Source organism: Schistocerca piceifrons, chromosome 8 (genome assembly GCF_021461385.2).
Source record: "Schistocerca piceifrons isolate TAMUIC-IGC-003096 chromosome 8, iqSchPice1.1, whole genome shotgun sequence".
NCBI classification, from domain to species: domain Eukaryota; kingdom Metazoa; phylum Arthropoda; class Insecta; order Orthoptera; family Acrididae; genus Schistocerca; species Schistocerca piceifrons.
In genome coordinates, this window is record NC_060145.1 from 457,179,886 (window position 1) to 457,196,360 (window position 16,475).

The 16,475-nt window shown below is 45.9% G+C and overlaps 1 protein-coding gene across 1 annotated transcript in view; it reads right to left on the minus strand.

Annotated features, from left to right (window-relative positions):
* The window catches only part of LOC124712449 (ubiquitin carboxyl-terminal hydrolase 2-like), a 253,015-nt gene that overhangs the window by 180,971 nt on the left and 55,569 nt on the right, over positions 1-16,475 (minus strand). The window contains 1 exon segment of the mRNA XM_047242744.1: positions 397-564. Coding sequence (XP_047098700.1) covers positions 397-564 — 168 coding nt within the window.

Genomic DNA, 16,475 nt, shown 5'->3' on the forward strand with positions numbered 1-16,475 from the left:
AAACGATTAACAGTTTAGTGAAGAAAGCTTTAAAAATGTGGTGCTACAGAAGAATACCGAGGATTAGATGGATAGATCACGTAACTAATTACGAGATACTGAACTGGGGAGAAAAGAAATCTGTGGCACAAATTGACCAAAAGAGGGATCTGTTGACAGGACACATTCTGAGATATCAAAGGATCATCAATTTAGTATTGGTGTGTGTGTTTGTGTGAGGGGGGGAGGATGGGGCGTAGGGGGGGGGGGGGGGGACCGTCGAAGGAGATCAAGAGATGAATACAGTAAGGAGATTGAGAAGGACGTAGGTTGCGAGTAACACGGAGAGCCGGATCAGACCAGTCTTCAGATTGACAACCGCAACGGCAGTAGCCGGTGTGGCACGTTTGTACTGACCTGGAGGGGGTGCTGTACTTGGAGCGGTACTCGGACGTGTAGTAGCTGGGGCTGCTGAGCGACGAGCTGAGGCGGTAGGAGCCCGCCGAGAAGCGGCTGGCCGAGGGCACCGGCATCGCTGAGACCGTGGCCACGGCCCCGCTGCTGTACGGCATCACTGCGAGCTCCCTGCAACACACCACCAACAGAGTCAGTCGCCGTGAGCAGCTAAAGTCACATCAGACAGTCCCGCTAGAGGAGACGAAACAAGATGGAGAAGGTCGACCAAGTGTGGAATGGTGCGGTAACGCGTTTTCCGTATTTGGAGGTAAACAGCGCTGAAAACTGGATGGCGGGCTGGTGGAAGTGTACGGCGGCAGTGCACCACCGTACGGAACAGTCGTCAGCTGCCACAGACACTCGCACTGTGGTCAAACAAGTCTGAACTCTCCCCGTGGAGAATCTGGACTCGCAAGAGGAAGCCCTGGTGCTCTATGACTGGCGCTATCGCAATCGAGGCGACAGTGGAAAAAGCATATACGAATTGTGAATCCGTAACCAACATCTCATACACTGGGTTCCGTAACTACTCACACCCATTCAGTAAGACCTTCGGATCGACGGAACAATGTATCACCGTGACCAAGAGAGGAAAGAGCAAAGTGAACTGTTGGAAACACGTCGACTCACCACCATCGGGCAAAAAGATGGTGAACGTTTTTTGGTAGTGTCACAGTATGACACCAGCAGACTATGCTCATCAGGAGGCAAACCTCCACAGGACCACGCTACAGAAATCTGAGGAGGTGACAAGCGACGGCGCGTCCCTGGAAGCTCTCCGTGAGGGCGGTTTTGTTCCACGATATCACCCAACTCATCCCGCACGTGACATGGCAACGCGTCTTGCTTCATTGCACTATAAAACTTTGCCGCACCTCAAGTATTCCCATCAAAAACATCTAGTGAGTCGTTCTTCTCACGAAGAAACCGTTAATAGCAGGCGTTTGCAGGATGTCGTCGAGGTAACTTTCGACGTAGAATATTTACGAAACAACCGAAATGCAGACTTTTACAACGAATGTCTCCGCGAACTCATCCACTGTTGTGAAAATATGTTTCGCACTAAAGGTTGAATATGTAGATAAAAAAAATGGTTAACATTATCGCCAAGTTTCATTGTCACATTTCGATTCTTTCTGACGTGACAAAATGAAGCTATACGTTTAGTTCTCACACAGTCTGAACCCGAACTCTGCCGATGGAAGATCACAAGCTGTTCGCCCGCATCTCGTGGTCGTGCGGTAGCGTTCTCGCTTCCCACGCCCGGGTTCCCGGGTTCGATTCCCGGCGGAGTCAGGGATTTTCTCTGCTTAGTGATGGCTGGGTGTTGTGTGATGTCCTTAGGTTAGTTAGGTTTAAGTAGTTCTAAGTTCTAGGGGACTGATGACCATAGATGTTAAGTCCCATAGTGCTCAGAGCCATTTTTGAACAAGCTGTTCAAGGATATTTCCTGAGTATTTTGATGCAATCGACGAGCGGTTTCTTCTCTGCAGTTACCTGCCTAACACTGGTACCTAAATTCAATCGAACTGATATGCAACACAATCAAACAATAAATATCAGCAATACTTTTACATCCGGTTGGAAAAATTTGTAGAGGCTAATGCCGAGGGTATAAGAGAAGCAACTCGGTAAGACTGGGTGCAAGTGTACGGGTATGTTAAAAATATTTGCAAGGAGTGTCCACCGCGTGGCGATACTTTAATGGGACAGCCGGCTGGGTAGCCACGAGGGTTAACGTGCCGCTTCCGGTATTTAGCGAGGCGTGGCGGCTCAGAACTGACGACGAGGGCCGTTGTGCCGACCACCGTGTACGTGTGTGGTTTTCGACGGTTTTCCACATCCGACGAGGCGAATACCTGGATAGTAATCACGTCCCGCCTTACATACACGAGTCGCAAATCTCTCGAAAGCGTTCTCACACTTTTATATGGGATAACACTAGGCGCAAACCGATTGGATACAAACATTCTGTCCTAGAAGGGGAGAGGATAGAGGGGATGGGGCAGGGGGCGGAGGGGAAGGGATGGCAACAGGGAGTGTATCTAGCCAACCCTCTATCACTAACGCTATCAAATCCAGAATAACATGCCGACGCGTTGAAGATACGGACGAAGGGGCAGGAAAAAGAAGTATAAAGACGCTTTAATGGTGCGAAACTGAACCTATAACCTGTCACGTGCAGCGAATCTCACAAGACCTGCAGCTGATACGGCGACAATCTACTTATACGTCTCATGAAAGTACCATTTAGTGACCTAAGATTTACTACTGAATACACTACTCAATGAGACGCATTAAAGCTAAGTAACACGTTTTTGTAAATACGATATGCACGCTGCTGTTCCCCCAGTGTCAGTAACGTTTCAAAACGACGTGTAGCCCTATCTGCTGGCCATCCTCGCGAAGCAGTGGTGCGTTTGCAATGCACACAGAATAACTCTGGTACCGGGGAGAACCGCTTGCGGCGTGCAGACCGCCACATCTGATCAGGCTACAGCACTCAAACAGCCAACACAGCAAGCACGTGGCACCTGAGAAAGAACTGCGACTGACTGGCACCTGGCCAACGGCACTCGACTCGCTGAAAGGCCAATCACAACGCTATTTAGGTCTGAGTACGCTGCCTTTGCCTCCCACTGGTAAAGGTACATCAGACAGCACTGTATCACAAAGTTAAAAGTCTTCAAGAATTTCGTACGCCAATCTGTATCGAGACCAAGACGCTCCATACCAGTAGCAACCAGTGCTACACAGCACTGTAAATATTACACTAAAATTGTGCCATTTATCTTCGAATGTGCTAAAAATCACGCCATTTCTCTCCGAATGTGAGCCGGAAATCGCACTAAAATTATGCCGTTTCTCTTCGAATGCGTGATGTTATGCAAGTAAAATGGAGGAAAACATGTTTTGTAGCGCTCTGTCCAAAATAACTAGAAACCTGTGTCGAGAGCTGAAACGATGGTCAACCACGCTACGATCAACTTAGAGAAGCGACGCAGCTGCCTGTTTTCGACTGTATGTGCTCTGATGTGTCGTCACCCCTTCCGGCGCTACGAGTGCTTTGCTACTGACAGCCCCAGGTCAGTATTTCTCTTTGAAAATACGTAAATGTATTGCGCAAGCGTAGAGTGTGGAGCCGTTTCCAAGAGCAGCTGACATAACGGCGCCACGGCCGCGTTGTCCAGCGCACTGAAAGACTTTCGTCGGCTTGGGTTTAATTCCTGCTGCAGCCGCCATCAATTATTTTTTTCGTTTTTTAATTCCTCGCAAAGTTAGACTATTAATCATAAAATTTAAACGTATGTAAACAGTTCGATTTACATAACTAAAATTAATATATTCAATTTAGTTACGATTACTACCTTTGTACATCAAGACAATAGACTGTCCTAAAAAAGCGAATGTACGAGGAAATTTAGTATTAAGTTGTTTTCTGTAGATGATCTGCTAAGGTTCAAATGGTTAAAATGGCTCTGAGCACTGTGGTCATCAGTCCCCTAGAACTTAGAACTACTTAAACCTAGCTAACCTAAGGACATCACACACATCCATGCCCGAGGCAGGATTCGAACCTGCGACCGTAGCAGTCGCGCGGTACCGGACTGTAGCGCCTAGAACCGCTCGGCCACAGGGGCCGGCGATCTGCTAAGGAGGCCCTTTCCCAGTACATACTTGGAGGAGAAAATGAGATTTAAAGAGTTAGGTAAATCTACTTCGCAGCCGGCCGGAGTTGCCGAGCTGTTCTAGGCGCTACAGTGTGGAACCGCGCAACCGCTACGGTCGCAGGTTCGAATCCTGCCTCGGGCATGGATATTTGTGATGTCCTTAGGTTAGTTAGGTTTACGTAGTTCTAAGTTCTAGGGGACTGATGACCTCAGATGCCAAGTCCCATAGTGCTCAGAGCCATTTGAACCAACCTACTTCACACGTACAACAAGAGGGCGTGGGACGGCGCTCACGATTTGGCTCAAACTATGTGAGTAGAAGCAAGTAGATGCCCCTTTCACGTTCCTAGAATACTTTGCCTGAGTGAGCCGTACGAAAAAGTAAAACGCTCTCTAAAGCTTAACGAGTAGAATATAAGAGATTTCCGAGCACAGGTTCTTGTAACGGCGCGATAGCAAAGTGGTGAAGTGCAACGCCTGGCAATTCGACGGACTGGGTTCGATTCCTGCTGGTATCATCATTTTTATTATCATTTTATTTTAATTTATTCCCCACAATTTCAAACGAAAAATTATAAAATTTAAATATGTTTAAACAGTTCAATTTATGTACGTAAAATTAATTTATTCAATTTATTTACTATTGCCAAGAATTAAGTAGGTTTAAGCGATGCATCTGTGAGCACCGTCCCATTATGCCTAGCGATGCAGCAGCAAACACACTTTTAGTGGAGAACTCCGTGCATAAAATGAATGGTGGAAGTGGAATTTGAAGTAGATACTGGAGAACAGTAGAAGGGATGGCTACCTTTAAACGAAAAGGTCACGCCCATGAAAGCGCCTGCCCAGCCTAATACGGGTACAGCGTCAACGGAACGCTGGATAGTGTGGACGCTTTAAGGAGGCAGTTTTATGTGAGGAGCGTTTCCGTAAGATAATGCCTGACCTGCTTCTTTTACTATAGCGCCTACCACAGCAAGTAATCGCGCTATAGCTATTACCAGATACTGCACTACTGTCTGTGCTGTGCGTTGTTTTCCTGTTTCGAAATCGACTGCGGGGCTCGCATATGACTCCCACAATCTCCTTTCCCAGCAGCACAGCAAACGGACTACGCTACTGGCCCCCCGAGAGAAGGGTGGCTCGGGACTTACTCTCCCGCTCCCCTCCTCTACCTACAGCAATGCGAGATTTCTTTTTCATTTATTGACCTTTGGCATTAACCAGTTAGCCACAGGAGGTAATAACTGCAGATATGGTATACAATGTCATTTATACGGCACAGACATCGGAAATTACATTAATGCCACGTAAACTTCTTGGTACACTTTGTATATTCACACACTCAACATAGTACTTACAATTTCCCACGTTTGTTCCTTCGTATCTGACTTATAACTGGATATCCGCTTCTTGCAGAAACTGGGCAATACTGACATAGTTGGTTGTGGACAGCTATCGAAACAAGTCCTTCAAAGATGTAGGTTGGCGAATTCTTGCTCTGATCAAGGCTTTAAGAAACTTGCACCGTTGTTTGTCATAGCGTGAACACCCTAGTATCACATAGTTGAGGTATGCAATCTCAGCTGGGTGTTCTTCGCAGTGTAGAAACGGCTGAATTTTCGTCCTATAAAGATGCGAAGGGTGACAGCCGTGACCCAGCCGGATGCGCATTATGGTAGAGATATGACGTCTAGATAACTTTATTTGAGAGAACCAGTTTTTTCGCGGAATACTTGGCTCTATTGCGACATAATGTCTTCCTTTGGACTGCCGTGAGATCCCCCACGTCTGCGACTATTCTTAATGGATCTTTTTATTTACGGCAACAGCATAATCTGTATGTGGAAGACAAGTGAAGTAAGGTTGGCCGTCAACCACACTTTGTTTCGCCAGGTGGTCTGCCACCTCAATACATCAGAGTGTCCCTTGATCCATAATAACTGGACAAGTGTATGTTGACTTTCACACTAATGGATTAACTTAATTACATGGAGCACACGGTGGTTAGGGCTGGAGTCCCACTGCTGTTTTCCCAGTGCACTCCTCGAACCTGTGACAATATGTCGTCGAACTGATTATAGGAATATTGAAGCACCTAATTGCAAAAACTTTGGCAGTAAAGATGCTGGCTTCCGTGGGTATCTTAAACACAGCCCAAGATATCCGATATTTAAAGTAACCAAAGCCGGAGTCATCGGTGAATATTTTGACCGACGAGGGTACCATTCTTGCAGTCAGTTGAGAAACGTCAAAATACGTAGCGAAAGCTCGATCCGACCCTTTCGGCGACAAAATATTGTGGGCCGGTACTTCAGTGCTCCGTACTCCAAGCTAAAAACAGGAGGCAAAACACCTTTTAGGACGAGGGGGTATCGCATCTCTCTGCTGTCTGAAACTCTGAACCATTAGAGGTGCCCTCCTCCTTCGAATACCTTCGGCGTATACGTCGTCCTCGATGAAGCAGTTAAGATTTTGAAGAAGAGGAAGAACTGTTTGCGCTGCTCTGCTAAGGAGGAATTTCCGAGGCAAGGAAGTCCGCCGGAACTGAAGGGGCATCTCCCTTGCCTGCACCAAAAGCGCCTTCACGGGCGTAGAACTCATTGTCCCAAGACAGATTCGTATGGCGCAGTACTGCACAGTATCGATCATGGTTAGCAGATATGACGAGGCATTGCCATACACGGCTCATCCATAATCCAGTATAGATCGAATCATGCCACGCCAAAGAGTGACTAGGCCTCTAACGTCAGCTCTCCACCGTATGCAGAGTGATACAAGTTCTCGTTGTTTAATTGTCCTCACTGCAGTGGAAAATCTATAAAAAATCTTTTATTATAAAAACGCAATTGTCGTTTGTTGTATAAAGCAAGTCGACTTTATGAAAGCTACCGACTTCGTACACAGGCAAAGCCTATGAAATGAAATGAAGGACATGGGATTCCCAATTAAACTTATAAATCTTTATAAAATGTCCATGGATGATTATATACGAAGAGTTTTGCTAAATGGAATAAAGTATGACCACTTTAAGAATAAAACTGGACTACGACAGGGAGATCCTCTGCCTCCTCTTCTTTTCAATGTAGCCTTGCAGAGAGTTGAGAGGAAACTCAACTCGTACCTGCTGGCATCCTCCAAATAAACGTATTAGCATATGCAGATGATATAGTACTGATCGGAAGAAGTAGAGATTAGACCGTTATTTGTGGAGTTCGTAAAAAATGTATCCAAGCTTGGCCTAAAAGTAAAGTACCTGAAAACAAAATACACATATCAAAAGAAGTTTTGCATCACCTCGGTTCCGAGAGTTCGGGAATCTGTACAGAAAATTGGAATAGAGATCAACATAAACATCATTTCCGCCCTTTTTATTGCTCATGAAAACCATACAGTGCATGTTGTACCACCTTACAGCGAGACTTTCGGGGGTGGAGGTCCAGATTGCGGTACACACCGGTACCTCTAATACCCAGTAGCACGTCCTCTTGCATTGATGCAGCATGCATGTATTCGTCGTGGTATACTATCCACAAGTTCATCAAGAGACTGTTGGTCCAGATTGTCCCACTCCTCAACAGCGATTCGGCGTAGATCCCTCATTGTGGTTGGTGGGTCACGTCGTCCATAAACAGCCCTTTTCAATCAATCCCAGGCATGTTCGACAGGTTTCACGACTGGAGAACATGCTGGCCACTCTATCCGAGCGATGTCGTTATCCTGAAGGAATTCATTCAGAAGACGTGCGCACGATGGGGGCGCTAATGGTCGTCCGTGAAGACGAATGCTCGCCAATATGCTGCCTAAGTGGTTGCACTATTGGTCGGAGGATGGCATTCACGTATCATACAGCAGTTACAGCACCTTCCCTGACCACCAGTGGCGTACGTCGGCCCCACATAATGCACCCCAAAACAGCAGGGAACCTCCTACCTTGCTGCATTCGCTGGACAGTGTGTTCCAAGGCGTTCAGCCTGACCGGGTTGCCCTCAAACACTTCTCCGACGATTATCTGATTGAAGGCATATGCGACACTCATCGGTGAAGAGAACGTGATGCCAATCCTGTGTGGTCCATTCGGCATGTTGTTGAGCCCATCTATACTGCGCTGCATGGTTTTGTGATTTGAAAGATGGTCCTCGCCATGGATGTCGGCAGTGAAGTTGCGCATCATGCAGCCTATTGCGCACAGTTTGAGTCGTAACACGACGTCCTGTGGCTGTACGAAAAGCATTATTCAACATGGTGGCGTTGCTGTCAGGGTTCCTCCGGGCCATAATCCGTAGGTAGCAGTCATCCACTGCTGTAGTAGCCGGACTGAGCGAGGCATGTCATCGACAGTTCCTGTCTCTCTGTATCTCCTCCAATTCCGAAAAACATCGCTTTCGTTCACTCCGCGACGCCCGGACACTTCCCTTGTTAAGAGCCCTTCCTGGCACAAAGTAACAATATGGACGCGATCGAGCCGCGGTATTGACCGCCTAGGCATGGTTGAACTAAAGACACAGGAGCCGTGTACCGCCTTTCTGGTGAAATGACTGCAACTGATCGTCTGTCGGACCTCCTCCGTCTAATAGACTGCTCATGCATGGTTGTTTACATCTTTGGGAGGGTTTAGTGATATCTCTGAACAATCAAAGGGACTGTGTCTGTGATACAATATTCACAGTCAACGTCTATCTTCAGGAGTTCTGGGAACGAGGGCGATGCAAAACTTTTTTTGATATGTGTACATGACAGTTCACAGATGTAGAGATGAACAACACAACTAGCCGCATCTAATAATCATTCTATAAAGTCTAACGCGCTGAACAACTCAAAAAATTTCCGGCACAATGACAGACGACTAAAATCAGAGACAAGTGAAAATGAAATTGCAAAATGCTAATAGAACCTACTATTCCACACAAAAACTTCCATGGTCTAAACTACTGACAAGGGAACTAAAAATAAACTATATGAAACAATCATTAGATCAGTCCCAACCAACTAAAAGCGAAGAATACCATTTACAAGTATTTGAAAACGCAGTTTACAGGAAAATCTATGCCCCATATTACGATGATGAATCGCGAAGCTGGGAGAGAAAACACCTCACAGAAATCAAGATGTTATCACAACAAATCGCAATACCAAGAAGGAGTTGAAGGTTGGTAGGTGTGTTGATACATCTGAAAGATGTATATTACAGTTCCCGCCAGTCGCTTGAGAGTGGCGCTAGCAGCGGCACTACCAGAGTGCAGATCAGGTTTCCTTTAAATACACGCTGTACGGTCTTTAACGTTATGTACCTTTGAGATTCGAAATGATGAGCTTATGTTAGTCAAGAAAGCCTTTAAGACGACAATGACGCCATTATCAGCACCTCACTGACCTTGAACGAGGCCGTGTAAGAGGACTACGAGAACACACACACACACACACACACACACACACTCTCTCTCTCTCTCTCTCTCTCTCTCTCTCTCTCCGCTGTTCTTGTAGTTCCAGAAGCTGCGAAAGGGTACTTGCCGACAGCTGTTTACACTTTCTTCAGTAGTGAAATGAAAACACACTGAATTCGAATGGAGTGCGTCACCAATTACTCCACGATAACTGCGACAGAATGCTCGTGTTTCTAAATACTGCCGCCCTCCCCGCTAGCTGATTGGTCGGCACGACGGAATGTCAAGCCAAGGGACCCGGGTTCGATTCCTGGCTGGGTCGGAGATTTACTCCTCTCAGGGGCTGGGTGTTGTGTTGTCGTCATCATCTCATCCCCATCGACACACAAGCCGCCGAAGTGGCGTCAACTCAAAAAACGTGCACCCGGCGAACGGCCTACCCGACGGGAGGCCCTAGCCACACAGACATTTCATTTCATTTTTCTAAATACTGCCACCAGGGAGCAGTGGTGGAAGTAGGGCAACAAAATACAACCAAGTTGAACTTTTTGTGGCACGAAAAAAGTTGCGTCTATAATGTTGCGCCACTAAAATTTGGAAGTTCACACGTACAACTGCATTGCAACTACAATATACCACTAGCTGTGGCGACACCTTTGCTGTGTGTGTAAAGCCGGCTTTGCACCGGTTATTGTACCAACATTTCAAATTTGCATTCACCTGTGACCTTGCAATGTTAATCACTTAAATATGTCACGTAGATAAATGTATTCCCGAAATTTCATCACTCTACATTTTTTTTGTGAGTGAGAGAGAGGGAGGGGGGGAGGGAGGGAGGGCGATGGAGACGATGGTGGGGTGAGGGGGGGAGGGTGGAGAGAGCTGGAAGTCAGTTAAGTACAGTCGACAATATATGAACAAGTTAAGACTTTCTTTATGAGAATATGTAGGAACTCTGATACCGGGAGCAACAAGTCATTTTTAAACAACTCCATCCTGCAGCTGTCAGAATGTCACGAGTTAAGAATTAATAAGCAGTGAATGCCGTCCTAATCACTCAGACGTAATACGAGCAAGCAGAGGCTCGTTGTCAGATGAGGGAAACGCCACACCGCGAACAGCGGCATCACGACAGGTCGCTGGGTCTGGGCTGCATACTCGTGATATACCGTGTGCGCAGACCTCGCCGAGACAGCGGCTGTTGCAGTAACCGTCGGTGTCAGGCGCAGCAGAGGAGGCGGAGGGGGCCGTGACGTGGGGCGGTCGCGTGACCGCCGCCACGCGCGGGGCCGACCGCCCCCAAGGTCTCGGAGGCCCGGCCGCCGCAGCCTCAGGAATTTCTCCGCAGTACTGCGATAGCCGTGGGGTGGCTCACGTGTGCGAGCTCCACAGCAACGCCCCGCACACTGCAACGTCCCCTTCCCCCATAGATTTCTAATCTATCCTGTGCTTTGCACCCTATAACTACTGCGGATTATATTTCAGTACTGCTTAGTAACAATAAACACTTTATAGAGTAGTGTAGTTACACGGTTCAGTCGCATTACTGTGACCACCGCTTACGTTCGACGTCAACGTACAATAACAACTCACAGCCGGCAGGTAGCAACACTACTAGTGGATGGTATACAGGGCGAACACTAATAAAACCGACAAACTACATGGACAGATCCTGACTGCAAATGGAGGAAAAAAAAGATGCTGCGAACATGTGTCCGGAAATGCAGCGTTGCCACGGCAGATGGCGCTGACGAATGAAAGTTCCTCTGACCGCATACCGTGTGTCCCTTGTGTCTTGGAGGCTGTGTGGTTCGCAGTTATCCCACCCACATCATCATCAGGAAAAGAGATACACTATATAAAAAGTTGAAATAAATTTCACGGAATTTTGAAGTAAAGTCTTGACATTAAGAGTGTAATAGGGATCGCTCTACTGGACGCAGAGGAGAGAACGGGTAGGTGGAAAGACAACGTCGACGGCCTGTACGAAGAACGGGACATCAGTCAGCTCGACCACTCTACAAACATTGCACAGGGAGCTGTGCTGGATACGTATGCTGCTTGTCTAATAGAGCTGTGATCCACGTTTAGACCGATGGAAATGCACCGACGACCTTTAACAAGTGAATAATTCCTGGCATGTAGGAGCCGAGCTTCGCCACTCGAAACGTGGCTCGCGAAACCTGATGGGGAGATTCCGTTCAGCGGTGACTCACAGGGGTTATCTCGTATCAGATAAGCGTTGCTCGACCTGCGCCAGCCACAGCGCTCGCTGTATGCAGACTGCAGCAGCACGGGGCCACATTCTGTAACTACAAACAGCTAGACGCACACATACTGCTTCCTCGCGATCAGTAACTCACAGACTTTCGCCTTTTATTCGGCAATTGGTGCCCTTCTGTTGACGGCATATCCTGCTTGCATCCAGTGCTCCGGGTGACAGGCAGATCAAAACCTTTGAGGTGGCCAAATAACGGACTCCTGTTTTAGTAAAATACAGTACATATACCGTGCAAAAATGAAACCGTGCCGTTGACCCACATATCGTACAACTAGCAAAACACAAAATAGTCTCGTGCTGCAAAAGCGCCAGGTGAAACAAAAATAGGGCTCAGGACTCTGTCTCAAAGAACAAACTATGAGCGTTGCAAAGTATCAGACAGAAATGGTTAAGTTAGAAAACTGCACCGAAATGCAGGAAGAAACGCAGAGGATCGAAGCTTTGGGCGGTGACCGTCAGCTGACACTCATCACATTCGAACGTAACGTACTGAGCATAAACAGACGGAAAGAGCCTTCATTGTATATTTACACTGTAACAGAACAATCACTGCAAGCAATCACATCCGTTAAATATTTAGGAATACGTGTACGGAGCGATCTGAAGTGCAACGACCACATAAAACTAATAGCAGAAAACGCTGACGCTGACACACCCAAAAAGGAGGTAGCTTACAAAATTCTTATTTGACCAATGGCTGAATATTGCTTGTCGGTCTGGGATCCGTACCCGGTATGACTGATACAGAAAACAGACAAGATCCAAAGAAGAGCAGCACGTTTCGTTACAGGTTCGTTTAATAAGCGCGAAAGTGTCATAGGAACTCCCAACCAACTCCTCTGGCAGACGCTGCGAGTGAACAATGGAGTTGTTTACCGTTAAAGTTTAGAGAGCGGACGTTCCTAGAAGAGCCACCAATATAATGCTCCCTCCTACACGTATCTCGCGAAATGACCGTCAAGGTAAAAACAGAGAGATTCGAGTTCACGCAGCGGCTTAAGAACAAACGTTCTTTCCGCCGACCATTCGTGACCGAAACAGGAAAGGGGGAAAGCGACTGTGGAACACAAAGTACCTTCCGCTTGCGCAGTCTAGATCTTTAGGTTCAGCTTGCAACTGCTGAGTACAAATGTTTCACAATACCAATAATCGCAAGCAGTAAATAAAATTGCACCTCTTTTACATTTTCCTTCATTTATAAACATCCTCTGTCTTCAGTCTTTTATCGTGGACAAAATGGTTCAAACGGCTCTGAGCACTATGGGACAACTTCTAAGGTCATCAGTCCCATAGAACTTAGAACTACTTAAACCTAAATAACCTAAGGACATCACACACATCCATGCCCGAGGCAGGATTCGAACCTTCGACCGTAACGGTCGCGCGGTTCCAAGTCGTTGACAATTACAGCCATGTGGTAAAGCGTAAGTTACAAGCCTCCAAGCCTTAGCAGTTAAGTCCCAAAGATTTCACACACATTTGAACATTATTTTTTTCACATTGTCAGAATTAGACATGCCACCCTTACGTGTATTTATTTAAGTTTTCTGTGTCAGCCTATAAAAGGCGCAACTAAGTAGACTGGAGATAAGTCAGTTTTAATACATGTCCTGAGAGGCGTTACAGATAGTGTGGCAGATCGGTAGGCGCGGCTATAGATGAAGATCGCTTGCTTGTACCCCATGTATAAAATTGTGCACTGGTACGTGGGACAATTACGGCGAATTTACGAAAGCGTCAGTGTATACCAAACGTCACAGTACACTGGGTGACAGACACTAAAGTTAAATCTAAGAACAAACTGAAAACGTTTCTCCTTGACAGTGGCTATTCCGCAGAGAAATTCATACTTATGTAACGTGATGCTGTCATTTACCGACATCAATGCAAATTGTAAAATGATTTAGAAAAGATAGCTGTATTGTGCTGTCAATCCAATAAAATACCTAGGAATTACAATAACGAACAACTTAAATTGGAACGATGAAACAGATCATGTTGAGGGGAAGGCAAATCAAAGACTGTGTTTTATTGGCAGAACACTTAGAAGATGCAACAGATTACTAAAGAGACTGCCCACACTACGCTTGTCGATCCTCTTTTGAACTACAGCTGCGCGATGTGGGATCCATATCAGATAGGATTGACGGAGGACATCGAATAAGTTCAAGGAAGGGCAGATCGTTTTGTAGTATCGAGAAATAGGGGAGAGTATCAGGGACATAATAAGTAAGCTACGACGGTAATCATCAAGACAAAGCCATTTTTCGCCGCGGCGAGGTATTTTCACAAAATTTAACACAATACGAGAAATCAGAGCTAGCAGTGAAAGTCGTTTTTCCGGCGCACTGTCCGAGAGTGCAACGGCAGAGAAATAGTGAAAGTGGTTCAATGAACACTCTGCCAAGCACTTAATTTCGAATTGCAGAGTACTCATGTAGATGTACTTGCTAAGGGTGATGGGCAGACCTTATTAATTAACTTCTGTAATAATAGTAAAGAATTCTAAACGGCCAACATGTAGGCAAATTTATATGCGAATGTGTAAGAAGAATATAAAATGACTCGTCACACATCGCTACGCTTAATCGTCCAAATGATCAATGAAGCTAGACTAAACTCGTTTTACGCTGGAGTGCTGCGTTACGTGGACGTTCCCGCCTCCTTTGGGAGTGCTCCAACACGTCACGCGTGTCCTATATAGCAAGCTGCCGTTGGACTGGTCGACACTGGAGGAACTTGTCACAGCGCGAGGACGCTGTCCAAGGTCGACACAGGGTCTGGGTGACCAAAGGCCGCGACGAATAATTCGACAGCAATGCCAGCTCTCTCAGTGCTGCCTCTGTTGTACAGAGAACAACAACTTTTAATCGTCTTGTGCAACAGAATTTTTATTTTTGTTTTTAACTGAACGTATTTCGTCAAATCATTAGCGGCATCTTCAGAGGTCTGCAGAGGAAATACAAGAAACGATAACTCCGCTTGACTACGAATACTTCGTTTTGAGATACATGGTATTTCATAACAGCACTTTTAGGTTAACTTCATATTCTCATTACTTACGAGTGAAGGATGTAGACTGAGGTGTTCCTTTTATGTAGACCTATGTCGGATTGCTCTTTTCTAGACACTTCTGGACTCAAAGTCGTTAATAAACGTGTTCACTCACGAGGAGAACACGGCAAGTGCATAATCCGATTTCCCAGGAACTTCGTTCAGTGGTAGAGGGGTGAAATAAGCGAACACTGTTCTCGGCTTATCCGTAGGTGCTATCTCGTTTCTGGGAAACCGGCCGTCGAAGATTTTGAGGTATTTTATGTGCCTTTTTCGGGTAAGCAGTTCAACCGAAGCGGTGGTACATGGTTAACTACGCGGCTTCACACTGTTGTGCCCCAAATTCGAAACCTAATTATTATTTTTTTTTAATTTTCGTTTTTCATTTATCTACACATGCGCATACAACAGTACTACACGAATATTTTCCAATGTATACTGAAATAACGTTGTCCTTATTCGTCTACTGATTGAATGGTAAATGAATTAAAAAGAAAAAAGATAAAAAAATTGGAAGCAGTATTTGAAATTGTTTTCGGTGAAATTCCTGTGGTGCCTCTTGATTCACAATCAACTGCATGCGCCGGTTTTCGAAAAAGTCATTCGTTATGCGTGTTTTGCCGCGAAACTGTTACCAACGGTTGAAATGTTCGGTAATGTTACCATCGTTTCTTCGCCGAGTGAGATTTTTACGAAAAAATGTCGCTGTGGCAAGCCTACCTTCGCGGGAACTTCTGTGTTACGAATGTTTGTGCGATCGATATCATATAAGCGTATGCATCAAATCTCCGTGAAAGATAAACATAAGAACAAAACATAAGATTTAAGAACTGATGTACCAATAAAATACAAGAATATGAGAATTTAAAAAAACGGTAATCGCTTAAAATAACATAAAACATATATAATAAATGTATGACACTGTGAAACCGATTTTTAATTTTAAATAAAATAAAACCAATAATCGGGTTCCGTCAGAGGACAGAAAAAGTGAGAGGCCGCGACTCTTATTAGTGTGCCACTATTTTGTAACTAAGTCGGTCACATTGCTGAATGTACGTAAGTGTAAAAAATAGGAGAAGCTAATGCCACCGCCAGTTGTACCTACGAAGAAGTGTCCCCCAAAAAAGCTCTACCAAGTCAGGCTTTGTCCCTTGCTCATAAAGATGCCAGTAGCGTCTACCAAAAACATGAAAGGAGGATACAGGGATTTTTTTTTTTTTTTCGCCTTTGATATCAGCAGGAGAAACCCGCGACACATCAGTAGATCGTCGATACACGTCTTTTCGCAAGTGTGCACGACTAACCAACCCTTGAGGGAATCGAATCTGCAAAATGAAAGAAGGGACATGAGTCAGCTGCTCCTAGCGCGGGTGATCCAGCTGCGACGGGGCTGCGGAAAACACTCCGTAGACAGTTCGAGAAATACTGTCGGTGCTTAGGGTTCTTGACAACTACACAGCGTCGGTCGTTAAGGTGCTGTCAGAAATCGAGGGCCAATTTGTGACCGCCACCAAACAGGTAGCGGACAGCGTTCCTGCTAATCCAAAATCACTGAGTGAATCCTCGCACGCAGGAAACAGTCCGGCTGCTGTAGCATTCAAGACACTCTCGAGATGTCAGTGTGGATACTGTTTTTCTGTTGGAGAT